General features: G+C 46.0%; 1 protein-coding gene across 1 annotated transcript in view; it reads left to right on the top strand.

Annotated features, from left to right (window-relative positions):
- Nucleotides 1-21,321, top strand: part of RFC5 (replication factor C subunit 5) — a 149,758-nt gene that overhangs the window by 10,928 nt on the left and 117,509 nt on the right. Inside the window, exon 3 of the mRNA XM_078667118.1 lies at nucleotides 15,412-15,548. Within this exon, the coding sequence (XP_078523244.1) occupies nucleotides 15,412-15,548 (137 nt within the window). The remainder of the gene's footprint in view (nucleotides 1-15,411; nucleotides 15,549-21,321) is intronic.

The raw sequence follows: 21,321 nt of genomic DNA, 5'->3' as shown, positions 1-21,321 counted from the left end.
GAGCTGGGGCCTACTGAACTCTGAGTGGTGGCCGAGGTGAGCTGCTCCCCCTCCCCCTGTCAGTCCGGGGCTGACCCCGCGGACCTCCGGCCTGCTGCGCTGCTCCCTCGCGTGCTGCCTGGCGGCTCTGAGACTGATTGCTGTGTGGGGCAGGTGGCAGAGCAAAGTGGCCGCACGGGAGCTGCTGAGGGGAGGTCGTCCCCTGCTGACCTGGAGAGGGAGCGCAGATCTAGTAGCCCTGCCGCCGCTGTGGAGGTGAGTGGGAGGGTTCTGGACTGCGAGGCCCGTGCGCGGAGGCCGGTCTCTGTGGCCTGCTGTCTTCTCCTGCTGGTCACTGAGCCTGGCGCGCTCCTGACCGCCCGTCGCGGCCTAGGCTGCGCTGCGGGCGGGGGGGCGGTGAAGGTATGCATCGGGGAGTGCGGACCTGGTGGCGTGGCCTGCCGGCTCCCCTTTGACCAGCGGTGGCTGAGTGATCTGTCCTTCAGGCGAGGGAGCCCAGACCCACAACCTGCCGTCTCATAGGGGCATACATCTTTGCATCCTTCGCTGAGCCCACTCCGGGTGACTGCGGCCCCGCCGCCCCGGTGAGACTCTCTGCGGCCTGCTGTCCCCTCCCGCCTCCGCCATTTGCTGGGCCTGACATGCTCCTGTCTGCCCGCTGAGAACAAGACTGCCGTGCGGGCGGGGGGTCGGCAGACTTCCACTTTGCGGCACCGGCATTGCAGGGGACTCTGGTCTAGCAACGCGGCCTGCTGGATTCCAGCCACATTGCAGCAACCACTTAGCCTGACCCTCAAGGTGAAAGGCCCTTACCCATGACCCGTCAACCCACACGTACACACAGTTATACCTCCTTGGTGTAAAATTCAAACCAGAACAGTGGATTAAGGCTACTCTGCCCGCACTGGAGACGAAGTCCCTAAAGTATACCAATGTTTAGGTGCAGGAGGTCTGGGACACAATCCCCTGGATCCCAATAATAGAAAGCCAAGAAACTTGGTTTTCAAATTACATAATAATGACCCCACACCCTTCAACAGTTAATAGGGTAATAGTACAGTTTCAATAGTATTATTCACATAGTTCAATTGATTTTCCAGTCGTTCTCCCAATTGATTTTCCAGTCGTTCTCCCAAAAATTCCAAAGTCAGGTTCTTCAGCAAAAAGATTCTTTATTCTCAAATGATGATAAAACCAATAGCCAACGCGTTTTGTCCGAAACTGGACTTCTTCAGGGCTTATCAAAATTCTCTATATAGCAAGGTTTTACAGCGGTCTTCACACTTGAGGTTCAGTTAATTTCAAAGAACAATAAATAATCATAATTCCATGATATCAGAAGTTCCCATTTTTTGATGAATAAAAACAGTAAAGGCTGTAAAAAGAGTGTCGGCGTGTCGTGAAGCGTGTAGTCATCTGGTTCGGAACCAGATAACTACACGCCTTACGACACGCCGACTGACTTTGGAATTTTTGGGAGAACGACTGGAAAATCAATTGAACTATGTGAATAATACTATTGAAACTGTACTATTACCCTATTAACTGTTGAAGGGTGCGGGGTCATTATTGTGTAATACCTCCTTGGTGTGCCAGCTCTACATACCTGCACTCCTGGTGGGGCGGTGTTGCCCTGAGCTGACGGAGCGCATTGGGACACGCTTAGACACTGGGTGCCTCCGAGCTGGCGCAGCTGCTCACGCCCTACAAGACGTGCAACCTACACACGTCATCTACCACCTGCGACCGCTTGACTGGCGCTGGGGGCCTGGCGAGGCCCGGTGGAGGGGCGAACGCGATAGGTGGCAGCCCACAGCACAGGGTGTGAGGAGCTAGACATACCCACCAGCGGCACAGCTAATACCCACGTAAGAAGCCACCCATTCTGCGCCCACAGAACTGCACCAGGAGGAGAAGACACGGATCCCTCCGACATCCCACTAAATCGCAGATCCTTCCGCCTGACCACGATGGGGAAGCCGGATAGCAGGCTGCCGAAGCTCACCTTTGACACCAGGAAGATTCACCGATCCCAGACGGAACCAGACGAAGAACAGGTCGAAACCTCGACCACATCAACTGCGGACCTAAAGGAACTGCTGCTTGCGATGCAATCAAGCTTGACTTCCATTGAATCTAAAATGGACTCTGTCGGCCAGGATGGACGGCCTCACGCATAGGGTGGAGAAACACGATGATCGATTGACTGAAGCGGAAAGACGGATATCTGACCTGAAGGACACGACCACAGCCACAAATACTCGTACACTTGAAATTGATAAAGTGCTGATGGTGATAGCTACCAAGAACGAGGAGCTGGAATCGCGCTCAAGGAGGAACAACCTCCATATCTTGGGGACACCGGAGTCTACTGCAACCGGGAAAATGGAGGCATATGTGGAACGCTTACTTATAACACTATTTGGCAGAGAATACGGTATACGGACACCCTTAGGAAGGAGAAAGCCACATGCAGAGCCCTAGAGAGGAGATGGAGGAAGTCAAAGTATAACACAGATGAATCAAAGTACCGAAAGGCCCACAAATTTTACCTCCGCTGCAATGCAGCAAGAAGGTCACACTAGGAAATTCGCATCACAGAAGCAAAGAACTCCTCCAGGGAACTATATAAGATCCTGAAGGAGTTTACGAATCCTAAAGTTGAGAATGTCACCCCCCGCCACCCAGGCACTTTGCGATGAGCTGGCCAGCCATTTTATTCAAAAGATCGATCTGATCTACCAAAATACTAACATGGAGGAAGAGGAACTAGTTGAGGGACAACCACTTAATGCTCTACGGCCAAATGGAGAGCCCGTTCTTGGGCTCAACTCTTTCCCGAATAAGTGGAAAACCGCACGTGTAAAGCCACTGCTAAAGAAACCATCAGCAGACCCGAATGAGCTGCAGAACTACAGACCGATCTCGCTCCTTCCCTGCTGCTCAAAGATCCTGGAAACCTTAGTGAACCAACAACTATCCCTCTATCTGGAACAGAACAACCTCTTGGATCCCTCGCAGTCCGGCTTCCGTGCCTCACATAGCACGGAGACCGCACTGTTGGAGGTGACGGATACCATAAGGATGACTCTGGATAGAGGAACCCCAGTGATCCTCGTCCTCCTTGATCTGTAAGCAGCCTTTGATACCATCTCGCATAAGCAGCTGCTTGACAGATTAGGGGGGATTGGAGTGAAGGGTATGGCCCTTAAGTGGATAGAAAGCTTCCTGTCGGGCCGTACTCCGAGCATCCAGCTAGACACATTTGTATCGCAAACCACCGAGTTGGACAGGGGAGTCCCGCAAGGGTCTGTCTTGAGTCCTACCCTGTTCAATGTATACATGACCCTGGCTGACATCATCAGAGGCTATGGCTTTGCGACCATCTCTTATGCGGACGACACGCAACTCATCGTCCCCATTGAGGAGGACATCATGGCAACTCAATTAAAATTTAGGAGCTGCATGTCCAGCATCGCCAATCGGATGAGGAAAAATTTCCTACAACTGAAAACCTCAAAAACCGAGATTCTACTGTTTGGGAAGGCCAATACCATCTGGTCTCCAGAATGGTGTCCCTCTGAGCTGGGCGAAGCCCCCCCTCCCCAGGAGCTGGGCCAAGAACCTGGGCGTAAAAATAGACGACAAACTGTCTATGGAGGAGCAGGTCAAGACTGTGGCCGGGACCTGTTTTGGCACCATGAGGATGCTCAGGAAGGTTTTCCCCTGGGTTCCCTTGTCTGCGAGAAAAATCCTTACCCAGTCACTCCTGGTGAGTCGGCTGGATTACGGTAATTCGTTGCTGGTGGGGGCGACGGAGGATCTTCTATCAAGGCTCCAGGTGGTGCAGAATACGGCGGCCCGTCTTGCCCTTAACAAACCTGCACGGATGCCCTCTGCTCCCTTGTTGAACCAATTACACTGGCTCCCGGTTAAGAAGCGTGCCATCTTCAAGATGCTCTGTTTGGCTTTCAGATCATTACAAGGTAGGGGCCCGGCGTACTTCAGAAATAAAATTAGTTGGTACCAGCCTGTGCGACAACTAAGATCTGGTAATGCGAACTCCCTGTGCTCCTACAGAATACATAAGGTAAGGATGGGTGGTAGAGGCTTTTCCCATCTGGCAGCCAGCCACTGGAACAAACTACCACAGAACATCAGAGCCTGTAACGAGCTCACCATGTTCAAGAAACTTCTAAAGACATGGCTCTATTAGCTGAATTTGCCCAGTATGACCTTCTCCTCGAAGCGCCGAGAGATCCCTATGGGGATGATTCGTTGCGCTATACAAATCCACAAGTAAAGTAAAGAGAAGAATTCTCGACAGTCTTCGTGGTAGAAAGAGCTCACCGCTCGCTGACAAGTTGTCCTCCCCCTGGGACTCCCCCTCGTCCCATAATATCTAAAATGCTAAACTATCACGAAAGAGACACTGCCCTCCGCCTATCTAGAGAGAAAGGCCGCCTCATTCATGAAGGGACCGAGATCTCCATATATCTGGACTTTACCATTACTGTGGAGGAGCAGAGGCGTAAATTTCTTTAGGTTAAAAAGAAACTTCAGCAACTCTGAATCCCCTACGCTATGCTGTTCCCAGCTCGTTTGAAGGTCACAGCCCAAGGGAAGCAGCACTTCTTTACAAACCCGCAACATGCTCAAGACTTCAAGACCCTACCGAAAGCATCCAGAGGTCGCCTCTCCCCTATGAGGCGGGAGGAGGATAACAGAAGTGCATCGGACATTGAGTAACTGGCCCTACTGTAACACACTGTCAGGCCCCTCTTTCGGCTGGACACGCCCGCTAGACAGATTATCAGGCTCCTAGCTGAGATGGCGGTGGCCACACACATACTGAAGACGATGGGCATGACTCCCCTTCTCATAAGATACGAACCTTATCACTGTGGGAGCCCATAACAAGGAGCCTAGACATGTAATCCTCTACCCAGTGACAGTTTGGTAAATCCCGAGCCTGACCTGGCATGTTAGCTGTGTCTCCTACACTGCGAACCTTCTACTAGCTTAGGGTTGCGAACCCTACCATTTAAACTGCCCGAATGAACCTAAGATTCTATGCCCCAACACCCTCGCCACCGCGAGGAGGACCGGGTTTGCCCTCTGGCCGCTACCCACCAGGTGAACCCTAACACAAGACTTTGTGCAACGTGGTTGTAATGTTTTTTCACTGTACCCGGTTGGGACTGGGACTTGAGGGATTGTTGGGGTGGGGGGGCACAGCAGGCTGGGTTTGCTGTTGTGGGAGTAGGGAGGGTTCGGGGATTGATTTTTATGTTACTTTTTGTTCTGGCATTGACACGATTCCTATGGCCTATCACGATCTTTTCTATTGCGAATATGTAAGAGACCCGTCCCTCAACGCTCAAATATAACTTCCTATCATGGAATGTGAGTGGCTTAGGAGATCCCCGGAAACGACATCATATCCTTGCTTATCTGGATCGCCACAGCATCCACTGCGCTGTGCTGCAGGAAACACACTCCTCTCCCAACTCATCCCCTACCTTGCCACTCGCTGAGCTAGTCACAGGGGCTTCTCGGTAATTTCTCATATGCCCGAGGCACTTCTGTGTTGCTAAAACACACACTCCCATTGGCTCCTATGCAGACCCGCAAGGGAGGTATAACGTAATGTGGGGCAGGCTATCAGGGCAATCCATTACCATGGTATTGTGTTATGGCCCAAATTCGGACGACCCAGAGTTTTTCCGGGTGTTGTGGGGAAAGGTACAAGATGTAGACACTACACACCTGATATGGGGGGGAGATTTTAATGTCACACTCAATCCTAGCCTAGATGGGTCGCACCCGCAATCACACCAATACACAGCTGCGCTGCGAGCCCTCAAGGACATTGTGGAGGAAAATGGCCTCGCGGACCCGTGGCGAACTCACCACCCACTGACACAGCAGGGCTCTTGCTACGCTTCCGTTCACGCTTCCTGGTCGCGCATAGATTACTGGCTGGTCGATAGGGGACTGGCAACTTTGACGGCACGCACCACTTATTTACCACGCACATATTCGGACCACTCTCCTGTGTTGCTGACTCTCACCCTGCTGCAAAAGGAGCCCCCTTATTTAGCATGGCGCCTTAATCCGCAGTCACTGCTTGACCCCGTTTTTAAAGACTAAACGGAACAAGAAATATAGGACTTCGTCTTTCGTGACAGTGGCTCTGTTCCTCTATACTCTACCATATGTGAGGCTTTTAAAGTCACCATAGAGGGCATCTGCCCAGCAAAAAGTGGCGGGGTATTGAAAGACATAAGACATGCTCCACAAGTTAGAGGCAGAAATCAAGCAAATGGAGTCTGATCTCCAGACCGCGCCCTCTCCCACATTGCAGGCACAACTGCGCGCGCTACTCAGTGACTACCAAGAAACTGAAGAACGCAAGTGTAAATTTATGGGCAATATATCACAAAGTTCGGCAGTACGGGGAAGGCGAGAGACCGGGTAGAGCTCTGTCCGCCCTCCACGCTTCACCAACACGGTATTTGAAATTGAAGATGAAGACGGACTGACACATAGAAACTCCTCGGATATTTTAGCCGCGTTTAAGCAATTTTATAAAGATCTGTACTCCACCCACCGCCACTCTCCAGTAGATTTTTAATCATTTTTTGAGGACACTGCCATAGCCTGGCTAGGAAATATCCAAAGAGAATTGCTTCTAGCCCACCATGAAAATGAGATAATCTCAGCCATCATGCAATTGCAATCTGGCAAAGCTCCGGGGCCTGACGGCCTACCGGCTGAATTCTATAAATTGTATAAGCATCTCATTATTCCGGTGCTGAGGCCCTTGAGACCGGCATTTTGCCTCGTACAATGCATGAAGCTCTCATTATTTCATGGCCTAAGCCAGGTAAATCGCCCACTCAATTAGTATCGTACAGGCCCCTCTCTCTTATAAATGTAGATGGCAAAATTCTCGCCAAACTAATTGCTAACCGCATCAGCCCCCTTATGCCAGTGCTGGTCCTCCCGGACCAAGCGGGATTCGTCCCGACTAGGAGCACAGCCCACAACTTGAGAACACTATTCGCTTTACTTCACGACATTGACCCCGTGGAAAACGCGGCCACCATATTCCTTGATGCCACCAAGGCATTCGATTCCCTGGAATGGGATTATCTTTCCTTTGTCTTGGTGCGCATGGGTTCCTCCCCCCCCCCCACCACTTCTGGCCTGGATATACTTTTTATACACTGGACTCCGTGCCACCGTAATGGTAAATCGGTACAAAAGGGGGTGGTGATGGACGGAGCATCTGGACCAATCAAACACTCACACCCAGTCAACATATCTGGGTTTAATCCATCACCGTTCTTTAGCTCACTCTGCCACCCCAGTTCAGACATGGCCATATGCAAATCAGTCTGACCCTGTGCCTCATGGGAACAGTCCAGCCCGAAACCGTAATGGTAAATGGCCTATGCTCTTCCTCATTCCCATTGGCGAGAGGCACCAGGCAGGGATGTCCCCTCTCCCCTCTCTTATTTGCATTGGCTATTGAACCCCTCGCTGCTAAAATCAGACAACCCCATCAAGACCACGCCATCATCTACCCAGAGCGGCAGATTCTCATATCCTTATACGCAGACGATATCACTTTATACTTATGGCATCCTGACATCAACTTGAATCCCATACTCCGCTAATTTATTCTGTTTGGGCAACTATAGGGGGTCAACATCAACTGGTCCAAATCCCAGATATATCCTCTTACTGAATCCACCATAAGTTTTACCCCTGATTTCCCCCTTAAATGGTGCGATGACACTCTCACCTATCTGAGTATCACTGTCTCGCGCTCGCGATTAACTCATGACAGCTAATTACGGACGCACATTAGACTCCATCACTGATAAAATTACAGGATGGATAACGCTATCCCTATCCATGGCTGGTAGAGCAGCATTAATTAAAATGGTCATTCTACCCAAACTCCTGTACTTATTTGTCAACATCCCATATGCCCTTAGCCGTCACTTTTTCCCTGCCATTAAGACTCAACTTATACGACTAATATGGCGTGAGAAACAGGCCAGGCTCAAATGGGACACACTCACGCACCATTTCAACACGGGTGGGTTTTTAGCACCAGACATCAAATTATATTTTAGCTGCGCACAGGCACACTATGCTACATACTGGATAAAGCCCCCCCCTTCATGTCGCATCGGGAGATTGAAAATGGCTACATGCACCCCATTCCTAGCACCGCCTATCTCAGCGTCCCCGCGATCCCCAGACATATTACATCTACCACCGTTCAATGTACCATCAGCGCATGGCACGACCTAGCCAAATTAACTAACTGTACTCTCCTCACCTGCCCCTTTTCGGGTGACAGGACCTCCCAGTCACGCAGGAGGGCGGCTGTCGCCAGCTCCTCCGCAAACTCTCTATACACACCTGGGGACACCTTTATACTAATGGGAAGTTCAGCACCAGCGACAATTTTTTTAAAAATGTCAACCCCACTCCCCTAGACCGCTTCTACTACATCAGACTCCGACAAGACATGAAAGCTGCTACACCCACTTTCAACCTGGAACCCCCAGTGATGCCCCCGCTACATATACTGCTGCATCAGGATGCCCCTGCACATATACTATCGAAATTGTATCGAACCGTCCAAACCAACAGAGAATACGACCCGCCATCAGCCCAAGGCAAATGGGAGCAAGAACTCGGTCACCCTATAACCGACAAACAGTGGACATATTGCTGTGTACAGACAGGGGAAATTTCCACTAGCTGCAGATTCGGAATAATACATTACAAATACCTACACCGTTTATATTATACACCAGCGCAACTGTACAGGTTGAAGCTACGTGACAACAATTGCTGCGACCGCTGCGGTAGAGAAGGGGCTGACTTTAGACACTTAGCCTGGGATTGTCCACCTATACAACGCTACTGGGTAGAGGTACTGGCTGCATTAGATCTCATGACAGGCCTGCATGTCCCTACAGACCCCCTTACTGCCTTGTTGGGCTACACTGAACCCATTGCCGCAAAAATGCGAAAGTACACCTCCATGGCACTACTATTCGCCAAAAGGAAAATTGCCTGGAAATGGGGGAGAGGGAGAGCGCCGAAATTTAAGGACGGGCTCCAGGATCTTACATATTGCCAGGAGCAGTTACACACCTATGCAGAGCTCCTATGCAGAGCTCCAACCCCCATCATCACGCCCAAGGGATATCTGGGGCCTGTTGCAGACTTATTTATTGGAACATGCCACAGACAATAATGCGGAAACCTCATGAGGAATATCACCCGCCCCCTGACGATAACCCTCCAGCAGAGCACGCACCTATCACGCACTGGAAGACACTGAACAATGTGTCATCGCCACATTATCTATATGCCGAAACACCCCTTCATTGTGGTCATACTTCTTTAGTGAATAACACATTAGTGGAATTGTTTTCTTAATGATGCCACAGTTGTTTGCTAATGTTTTTGTTATTATATGAATGCAATGATAATCCTGCCTCCGTAGCCAAGCACTCCAACTAACGCGGCCTGACCGAAGGGAGTGTAGGCAGCTTGCTGTGTACTCCCCTGCCCCCATATTACATCCATCTTACACATTCGCAATGTCGCTATGCCGGCCAGAATACGGTTGTAGGCAGTAAGCGGAGATGTATAACTAATGTTGGTATTCAATAAAGGTTATTTTTAAACTTTAAAAAAAAAAAGCTGTGAGCAGATTGCATGCCAAAGGTTTGAGCTATGGTAGGGACATTTCACTATTTCATTCTTGTGAAATACATATTCTGAATGATTTTCTACAATACCTAATTTTAGGTAGCAGCTGCACGCAAAACCCCGTTTGTGGAGTGCACGTCTAAATGGTTGAAGGAAAAAAAAGACCCACGGATATATTTGTGCTTTCTGGATAGCCATCGAGCAGAAAGCCAGTAATGTAAGGAATGTAACTACAGACGAGATTAGTAAAACCACAGAAAAAGTGGAGGCAATTATGTACCACATTAGACAAAACTTAAAAAAGGGTATAAGTGTTTTAAGAAGAACAAGGGAAAGAACCTGAAGTATTTATACTAAATTAATGTGAAATTGCTATCAAAAAATCACTTCTGTTATACATTAGTCCTCCTTTCTGTGACTTTGGGTTCAACCAGGCATGTACTGCTCTTAAGCCCTGAGGTCAGACACTTGTCGTTTTTTCACAGACAGGCCCTTCTCTATGCTTTGACAACGACATAACAAGAGTCCCAGAGCTGCACTGTTACATCTTTACTGTGACAAAACGTGCACTTTTAAGAATAACTGTTAATCGTGTATAGAAGGGGCCGCTGCCCTTTGCAGCACGGCGGGCATATTTTTAGGGGCTACTGTTCAACAGAGCTGCGGTTTGACATTCACAGGAAGCAATTTTAACTTGGCTAAATGTGAGGGACCAGGTCTTCTGTTATAAGTAACACTATGGCGGTCCTTAATGTAAGGTTCTAGTCGCATTATTACCACGTTTCCCACAGATTGTGAAAAACACAAATTTGCCGATTCCAACATTTCACAGATCAAACAGAAGAGATTTTGAACGTTCGCTTGTATTTACCATCTAATTTATACTCTTGCTACCCAGTCCACATCAAAACACGGACAGTCAAGAGTGTAATTGAGAGGACTTGGAGTTTCAAGAAAGGATGCCTCGACGAATCATTCAAGCTTCTCTTAATGGATACGGCAGGGAGTGTCTGAAAAACCTCTCCTTGCCAGGGAAAATGTGAACAAGGCAGGCACCTTTAATGCCTTGAGTGACATGACCTAATTGCACAGATCTTATTGATTCTCTGACCCCTCACTTCATCCTTTCAAAGAAAATACCCACCCACTGGCGTCAAGCCTCGCTCCCCACCCTCTGCAGTTTCAAGTTTATTTAGTATTGCTTGGTTAATTAAAACTTTTACAATGATAAAACCTAGTTAAAAAAATTCCAATAGCGATGCCACCAAATAATAACCGGGTTGGAATCAACACATTTTCCTGATTGAGTCCCTATGTGCTGGGTTATAGTTTAGGCTTAGGACATAATGTGGCATCGAGGAGGAAGTTTAAACACTTAAAGTGCATTTAGGTGGTCATTCCGTACTTTTTAAGGAAGTGCAGAGACATTTAAGGATACCTATGTGCGAAATAGAGGGATGTTTAGGCCAAGGGGTCTTTGCTCCACCAAGCCTGGATGAACAATATTGTTACAATAGCAATTAAAACGAATCTGTGGTGAGATCGTCAGGGGCATGGACATTTAATCTACCAGTGTGCAAAATAAGCAGGTTTCCAATGTAATTAAAAAGCCATAATGGCCTGGCATATCTTTTAAAGGTACTTTGTGGCTTGTGGTGCAAGTAGGCCTGGGGCATAATGGGACTTCGAGGAGGGAGTTTAAAAGCTTAAGGTGCAATTAAGCAGTCAGTAGTGCTTTTTGGGGGAAGTGCAAAGAGAAGTTGCCTATGTGCAAAATAGCAAGTTGTTTGGGCTACGTGAGCTTTGCCCCACCAACCTTGATTAACAATGCTGTTACAGCAGCAATTAAAACGGTGAGATAGTCAGGGCTAGTCTGATTGAGAAGGAGGATTGCATTCTGGTGTTTGAGGTAACCCATGTACTCGGTAGTCATTTCTGTTGCATTCTAAAGTAAAGAAGAGAGGAAAAAAGGGGTTGCAATGGCATTCGTATGTCCTTATGTTCAAAAGAGCTCTAGAGTGGTACCCCTCATGTGATTTTATAATATTAATATTTATTCTTAGAAACCACAACTGCATGAACCGGTTTGCCCCTGCACACTTTTTTTCACTTCCACAATAAAGCACATAGTAACATTTTGTCATCAAATTACTGCACTTGGCACATCACATTAAGGTGCCTGCCACAGGGTGCAGCGATTAACAGAGGAGCACCATAGGTGCCTGTGGTGTCTTGAACATGAAATAAGAAGACTGGAGAACGTGAAGTAAGTAGGTGGGTTTATTTGCCTCAGCCACCAACGGACACTTGGTCAACTCGCCAACACAAATCATGTCATTCGAAATAGAATACAGAACAAAGGTTCTACAACCTTAAAGAGATAGGCAAGAAATACGGAGAAGAAAGAACACATTATCACACATCTTCCTTCCTAACAAAATAGAAATAAAATAAGGAAGACCAAAGAAAATAAGAAGAAAAATGAGAACAACTTTTCATGTGATAAATCTTCACAATAATAATTAAACATAATCTCTCAAGTAGACTGGAGTCCTGTGTGCTCTTTGACTCCTTTTGTATGACAACATGTTTGAGCCACTACCAGAACTATTGTTAATGTGATGAAAATTACTACTTGAATCATTGTCATGTATAGATGCATCAGAAACTAATAATTTAGAACTGACCACTATAACACGACTCTTAGTCCATATCCTCCCATCTCCCGTCTTAATGGCATTCCTAAAAACCTTAATGACAGGTCTGACATCAGTGTATTTAGACCAGGGTTTGTGTCCTACAGGTGTCTTAATTTTTACTAAATCACCCACTTTGACCTCATTATATTTAACACATTTTTTGTTATCAAAGTAGTCTTTACGGGCAATTTGTTTTTCTAGCTCTTTGTTTCTCCATTCACCTACATAGTTATCCACCAGACCTTTATTCCTTTTCATCCACCCAGGACACCATAAAGTATTTGGAACTCCCCCTTTGAATAATTCAAAGGGAGACCTCCCAGTAGAAGAATGAGGAGCAACACGATAAACATTGATCCTGTCTTGAAGAGTGACTTTCCAGTTCAAACCAGAAGACCTAGCCAACTGAATGGACTCCTTAAGAGTCTTATTGACTCTTTCTACTGCACCATTAGACTCAGGGTGATATAAAGAACACCTTTTATGTACAATACCACATTTTCTTTAAGAAATCAGCAAACACACTAGAACAGAATTGAGGCCCATTATCAGATAACAAGCTATTCGGAAAACTTTCCTTGTTGAAAATCCTTCTAGGAATTTGATGACTGAATCAGAGGTAATTTCTCTAACCGCACTTACTTCAATCCACCGTGAATATAAATCAATTAGAACAACCAAATATGGAGTATCTGAAACACCAGACAAAGGACCCAAAATATCTATTGCAACTTCATCCCAAGGGTGATTAGGCAACACTCTATTAACCATAGGCATTTGTTTAGCCTTTAAAATGTTGTCACTTGCACAGCATTCTACGCAATCCCTGACCAACCTCTCTATCTCCAAATCCATACCAGGCCACCAAAATTGCGTACGAAGAATCTCTTTCGTTTTCACAATTCCCAAATGACCACAATGAGCATGTGACAATAACTTTTTCCTAATTCCAAAAGGAGGAACAAGTTTCGTACCACAAGTTAATAAACCTTCAGTAACTGAGAGTTCACCAGAGACTAATGACCACGGCTTCTCCAAACGAGAATTGCCTTTCAAAGAAGAAATAACTCTACATATCTCTTCATCTCTCTCCAATTCCTTCATTCATTCAGACTCCTCTATTGCTCCTTCAGTGACTTCACACACATTGATATAATCATCCATCTCACTCAAGTCATCTTCAAGAAAATTTTCCGTATCAACCAATCTTGATAAACAATCAGCTGACTTATTTGCCACACCTGGAATATACTGTACTTCAAAATCAAATTCCTGTAGCGAAACAACCCATCTTCTGATCCTAGAAGATATAGCATCTAAACCTTTCTTTCAGAATACTTCTCTTAAAGGTTTGTGATCAGATAGAATGCACACTTTAGAACCCCAAATCAGATTTCTAAACTTTCTTAACGCCCAAAAAATGGCAAGAGATTCTTTCTCTATAACAGAGTAATTAAGTTCCGAACCTTTAAGACATCTTGATGAACAACAAATAAGAGAATCTTTTCCATCCTTCTTCTGAACAAGAACCGCACCAAGACCCTTGTCACTTGCATCAGTAAATACAAATGTAGGAAGACCAGGAACAAACGCATGAAGAGAGGGAGCTTTGTTAAGCTCTTTTTTGATACTCATAAATTCACTCTTGCACTCAAAGGACCAATCAAAAACAACATTCTTGGCAGTCAACCTCCTCAAATTATGCGTCTTGTCTGCAAAATTACAAATAAACTTCCCATAAAATTTAACCATTCCAAGAAAAGAAAGTAACTCCTCCTTATTAAGAGGTTCTTGCTATTTTTCAATAGATTCAACCAAATCCTTCTTAGGGAAGACACCCTCACCTGTAATGCGATGTCCCAAATAATTAACCTCTTCTACCCTAAACTTACACTTATTTTTTTAAGAGACATTCCAGCCTCATTTAAACGTTTCAAAACAGCACACACACGTTTATTATGTTCCTGAATATTATTGCCATAAATCAATAGATCATCTTGATAACATTTTGAAATAAGAAGACTGGAGAACGTGAAGTAAGTAGGTGGGTTTATTTGCCTCAGCCACCAACGGACACTTGGTCAACTCGCCAACACTAATCATGTCATTCGAAATAGAAAACAGTTAAGGTTCTACAACCTTAAAGAGATAGGCAAGAAATACGGAGAAGAAAGAACACATTATCACAGTGCCCCCTTGGCCTCCAACTAGAGCCCGCGCACACAAGTGGGCCCTGCGAGCGGCCCCCATACTCGCTCTCCAAAAGGCTTTCCTTGTCGGAAAGGCCTGCATGGAAAGCCTGCTGGAGGCAGAGTATCGTAATCCCAAGGGTGGAAAGACCGCCTTTTGGGATTACGGGCACAATACCAATTCAGCCTCTTTGAGCCCGTCGAAAACCAGACGGAATGCCCGACCGGTTTAAATTCCGCCCGTCTGATTTATAATCAGCTGGTCGGAATTGAAACAGACAATTGCGGTCCATCGTAATAAGCTACATATTATAGTCTTTCCTGTCCTTTCCATCACATGCCATGGTCTGATCTGCAACTCAAGAGCTAAACCATATGCCCAGGCCCGTTTGCTTCCAGACCAGATACTGTGAGCAGGCCCTATCGCAGCAGCTACCTCCTTATTTGTAAAATGCAGAGAATTTAACAGTCCCACCGCAGTGGAGGAGGGGGGGGGGTGTTTCTCTGTGCCCCCTCCGCTCCACTTGCACCAGCACATCCTGTTTTGTGGCAGGTGAGCCACAAAGTCATTTATCTAATGAGGGGATGCACATAGCTGCTTAAGAATCAGAAGCCACAGGAAACAAGAAAAGACTTTCAAAATGCCCTCAGTTAGGGCACTCGCAGAAGAATCATCCCCTCTCATCACAATTCCGGTCTCTTTGTCTTGTATTTCATGGTTGCTGCTCTGTCTTCAAACTTACTGGCATGCGACTTTTCTTTCTTCCGCATAGTTCAGAGGTTTATCAGTGAAGATAAATTGCCTCATTTGATGTTCTATGGCCCACCTGGAACAGGAAAAACGTCTACGATCCTTGCCTGTGCCAAGCAACTCTACAAAGACAAGGAGTACAACTCTATGGTTCTGGAGGTATGTTTCTTTTCTGAAATAGTGCATTTATAAGTTTTAAGACCCAGGCTGAATTGGTTTTGATTTTGAAGTGTGTGTTGTTTCTGGAGATATTAAAGCTTTTTATAGTATTATAGATACTAGATATCATTTGTTGGAAGAGTACAGCTACTTGGTTTTAGTGGTATTAAATATGTCTGCGTCGGTACAACTGTGGATATGTGTAGTTGAGATGTTTTGTCTGGAAAGAGTAAAGTACTGCTTTAGAGCTAAAATATTTCATCTCTTAAGAATCAATGGCTTATTAGGGGAAATGAACATTATTACTGACATGAATGACCCTGGCCTCTGACGTTGGAGATCTAGGATATAATTTTTGGGAAGCATTACAGATTTGTGCCACCTTGCGTACAGAAGGTCTTGCTTACTGAAAATCTGCTATTGGCTTGCAATTCTTGAAAGCCCCATTGCACAGTGAGGTAATAAACCCAGTAAGAGGTACATGAGCCAAGGATTGTGGAGATCTGGGTGCCACAAGTGGTTCACCGGATGAAATGAGAACGAGTAGGCACAGAATCAGTGCGGTGCCCTGCCAAAAAATGACATCAGTGAGGTTAGAGGAAGATGAGCACTCTAACATTGCTGTACCAGCGTGGTAAGAAAGAAGCTGAGATCCAGAAGTACACAAGGAATGCCCTGTTGGTAGTCAATTGTGGCCCGGTCATGTTGTACGCACAGTGAGAGCCAGGAACACTTGTAGGGCTTGCTTGCTGGAGTTTTTGTTAGGATGCCCACTAGAGGAAGCATGCTGTAGTACACCAAGGCAGTGGCAACAGAGACTCAGCCACACCCTAATTGGATTAGTGAAACCGTCAAATCCTACTCCCATGGTAGTTAAATCAGTCTGTGACCTGAGAATGCCTTAACAGAGCAAAAGTGGTCAGAAACAGAAAATGTTTTCAGGAAAAGAAATTAAGAAGTAATGCAAAATATACTTATGCGCTTTCAATGCCCCCAAGGGGGTAACACTTCATCGAGCACACATGTGGGAATTTCTTCTCAAAATAGAGCGCAACATTACTATGCTCAGCAATACATATGGCTGGCTGAACAATCTTGTAGGAACAGTTATACAATTAGAGTAGTAAGCAAAATATGGAGGATGCTTGGTCAAGCTGATACACTACAATTGCTATATTTGTTACTTTATGAAAATATCAAAAACATGTATAGTTTTCTAAATAAATTATACTGTAGTGCAGCTGGAGAATAAAATTAGCTAGCTGGAGATAACACAGTACAATGCTAGGGACATCACCAGGCCCCAGTCCTAACTTTCTATAGTGAGTGAGTGTATAGGACTTGTTAGACCTGGCATCTTTGGCGTGGTTTCCCCTGTCTTTTTGGCCTCTACCTCCTGTATTTTTGATGCTGTGCTGGATTTCTTTATTGCTGGTTTAGATGCTTTGGACACTCTGCCCCTGCTGGTCAGTGTCAGAGTGTAAGTGCTCCCTGTGTAAATTGTTATGATGATTGGATGTACATGATTGGCATATTTGTATCGCCAATAAGTCCCTAGTAAAGTGCACTGAGTGTGCCAGGGCTGAAGATGACAAATGCTACTAGTGGGCCTGTAGCACTGATTGTGCCACCCACATGAGTAGCCTCAAAATGGTGTCTCAGGCCTGCCACCGCAGCGCCTGTGTGCAGTCTGTGGACTGCCATGTCCTCCTGGTCAGTGTCCCCACTGACCAGGCCTAACCCTTCCCTTTTCGTGCACATTGGTCACCCCTATGGAAGGTCCAGGGTACCCCCTTGGGCAGGGTGCAGTGTATGTGAAAGGTAGAGCATGTACTTGTGCAGGTGACATGCTCTGGTAATGAATGTCAGCCATTTTCGTTTTTCACTGCTGTAAGGCTATCTTGCAATGGTAAATAACAAGGACCACCTGATTGTGGATCAATTTCCTGCAATATAATGACAAGTGACAACCCCAGGCAAACCAAAATTCCAAAGTGCAATGAAAACCAGCAAATTAAAAGTGACACTTTACTAAAAAACGATTTTTATAAAAAATCATCAGAGTATTTAATAATTTTCTTAATACAAATTACACAAAAAATGCACGTATTTTCTAAAAAAAAAAACATATACATAATATTTAAAACAGACATGAACATAAAGTTTAAAAATGATGGTAAGGGTGAAGTAGTGACGGTTTCTTCAACGCGTTTCGACACCAAGTGTCTTCGTCAGGAAAGTACCATCATATAATTAATCTGAAAGATTGGGCTTACGGCACTGCACCGTCAGGTTCTGATTTGTCTTAGTCATATTTGTGGTAATTGAGCAAGCGTGTCAATCACCATGAAAACGCTAAAAATATTGGTACGGAAATTCCGCTGTTAACGGGGCTGATCGGACATTCAATTGTGCAGCACTCTGGCTGTCGTTTTAAAAGAAGGGCACTCATCTCTAATAGGCCAAATAGACCTTTGGAACTTATATATATTGCCGAAATAACAAGGAACTGCACAGTGATAAATCGCGGTCAGCCTCACTGTTAGCAATTTCAAAGCATATCTTCGAGGGGCAATAATGGCCTCCTGGTGATTCCTCTTCTCTGGTCAGTGCCGGTCCAAAACAGACCGCCACCAACCAGAGAAGAGGAATCACCAGGAGGCCATTATTGCCCCTCGAAGATATGCTTTGAAATTGCTAACAGTGAGGCTGACCGCGATTTATCACTGTGCAGTTCCTTGTTATTTCGGCAATATATATATAAGTTCCAAAGGTCTATTTGGCCTATTAGAGATTTGTGCCCTTCTTTTAAAACGACAGCCAGAGTGCTGCACAATTGAATGTCCGATCAGCCCCGTTAACAGCGGAATTTCCGTACTAATATTTTTAGCGTTTTCATGGTGATTGACACGCTCGCTCAATTATCACAAATATCACTAAGACAAATCAGAACCTGACGGTGCAGTGCCGTAAGCCCAATCTTTCAGATTAATTAAATAATGGTACTTTCCTGACGAAAACACTTGGTGTCGAAACGCGTTGAAGAAACCATCACTACTTCACCCGTACCATCATTTTTAAACTTTACGTTCATGTATGTTTTAATTATGTATATGGTTTTTTAGAAAATACATGCATTTTTTGTGTAATTTGTATTAAGAACATTAATAAATACTCTGATGATTTTTTTATAAAAATCGTTTTTTAGTAAAGTGTCATTTTTAATTTGCTGGTTTTCTTTGCACTTTGGAATTTTGGTTTGCCTGGGGTTGTTACTTGTCATTATAGCAAGGCTATCTTGCTGCATAGGCTATCATGGGGGATGCTGGCTACAGTGGCTACCAGCATATCTTCCCATAGGAACAAGATAGGATATAAGAGTCTAGTATCCCTGAACTCAGAATTTAATAACACATCTTTTAGGAAAGGTTGTTTTTGAATCCTGTGTTTGAGAACAGCACTTTTAGAAAGTTGCTGTTCTCTTGTCTGACCTTCCTGTGTGCCTTGGCCTGTTTGTGTATTGACTGTCTGGTTTGAGAGTGACAGGGGCTGGGGATTCCCAAGGAGGCAGGCCGAGTCAGCCCTAGGCTGAATGAATGCATTTGCAACTTGAGTGGTGGGAGGAGATAGCACCTGGGTCTTAATAGGGCTGTGCCTGCCTTCCACAATGCTGGCTCCACCTCCTGCTGGGCGGCTGACGACCCTGCCCCTCACTCTGAAAGGAAAGGAGAATCCAGGAAAACAAAGTGCTCAAGGAACACCCAGAACTGGTTCAGACCGGGCTCAGGGCCCACTTGCACAAAGAGAACAAAGACTTTTAGGGGTATAAGTACAGGACCCCTGTCAACAGAAAATTAGATCATCCTGGAATCAAGAAGGAACCTCTGCCAAGGAGAAAGCTGAAACTGAAGAAGGAAGATTGTCCAGCTGTTGCTCTGCTGGATTACGCTGCTGTTGCTTTGCTGCCATGGAGAGGGGAAGGACTTTGCTTTGTGCTGTGTCCCCTTGCTTGGAGGAATCTCCAAGGGCCTGAGAAGAGCTGGCTCCCTGTTATGAAGTCCCAGGCACAAAAGGACTTCACCCTCCGCTTCTCCTGAGCTCCTCTGAGAGAGTTCTGTCCTTCCTGAAGTGTGTGGCCCATGTGTGGTGCATCTGGAAGTTGTACATGTGCTGGGAAGCTGGAAACTAAGCTTTAAAGACTTTGCTACAGAAAAAGTTGTTGCATCGCTCGCTGCGGAGCGCATCCCCGACAGTGCGAGGAAATTCCCGCCGCTACGAAGGCCGAGATCGTCGCAGCTCCTGTTGCCGCTGCCAGAGCCGTCGCATCCTTCCTTAGCGAGACGCACCAGACCCGTGCGGGAAGACTACCAGCGCTGCGAGTGTCGTCGCAGAGCCTGTCGTCGCTGGGTGAGATCGCCGCACCGCTTGCTTCCGGACCGCATCACGTCACTGCGAACATCGTCGCAGAGCCATTGCATCGAGGAGCTGCGAGAGAGAGATCGCGCATCGTCGCAGCCCCTACGAGATCGTCGCATCGTGCCTTTGCGAGAACAAACTTCCTACGCACCGGCATCCCTACAAGTGGCCTTCCTCCCCATACAGATCGGATTAGTCGCAACACGCCCGCTGCTGCAGCGGGGTTGTCGCATTGCCTCCCCAAGGTCTCAGGAGCAACGCATCGCTTGTTTTCCACCACATCAGCTCCTGCTGTTGGAACCTTGTCGTATCTAAAGGTACTGTTGGCTAAACGTGACGCAACTGTGAACTTTTCACGCATCTGTGGATTATTTTATCGCAACGTTAAGAACTCTTTTGAAACAATATTCTTGAACTGTGTATGTTGGATTTTTGTTGTTTTGGTCTTGTGCAGTTTAGATTAAATACCTTTATTTTTCTAAACTGTTGTGGAGTCAGTTTGTGGTGTTTTCACTGTGTTACTGTGAGTTTTGGTACAAATACTTTACACATTGCCTTTGATAAGCCTTGACTGCTCGTGCCAAGCTACCAAGGGGGCGAGCAGGGGTTATCTCAGAGGTTTCCTCCTTACCCTGACTAGAAGCAAGGGTCCCTATTTGGACAGTGGTACCTACCTCTGCCAACTAGAGACCCCCAGTTCTAACAGGACTGCTTGAAAGATTCAATGTTTTGGCTAACTTTGACAAACTTTTAAATGGCTGGAAGCGATGAGCAAACCTATTTACTTTTGGACATGCGAGAAGGTGAGTGGGAAGAAGAACCAATTGCTTTTCTTCCAACAGTCTTTTATTGAAAACAAAATACCCTGTGCTTGAGACAATGAGCAAGAGGAACCAGTGAGGTTTAAAGGGAGGATGCTGTAGAAACTGTGACCATATTAGTGCTTGGCTACATGAGAGAATTGATCCTGATGGCCACCAGAAGAACGGGTAGGGAAACAAGAGAATATACTCCATCACTTTCTTCCTAAAGCTCTACCCAGCCTTAGAGCAAATAAGAAAAAGACTGGAGAAAATAGCTTACTGAAGCGGGATCACAGGATACCCATCATATACGCTTATGGACCTCTAGGGATAGTTTAGAGTAAAGGTGTGGATATTTTGGACCAAGTGGTGCAGAATCTAATTAAATTCCCTAGTGATCCAAGTAGTGGCAACACAATATAATTAATCCATCATGGGAAATGAAAGTGAGCAGCCTCACAGATGCACTCCTCAGGAAAAAAAGAAACATACAGTACCATGTAAATGAGGTAATTGGAAACTGTTGCTACACAAGGAAGAATGAGCAGAACATA

Source organism: Lissotriton helveticus, chromosome 11 (genome assembly GCF_964261635.1).
Source record: "Lissotriton helveticus chromosome 11, aLisHel1.1, whole genome shotgun sequence".
In the NCBI taxonomy this organism is placed as follows: domain Eukaryota; kingdom Metazoa; phylum Chordata; class Amphibia; order Caudata; family Salamandridae; genus Lissotriton; species Lissotriton helveticus.
The sequence above is the reverse complement of the archived record's forward strand: the minus strand, read 5'-3'. Positions and strand labels throughout refer to the sequence as shown.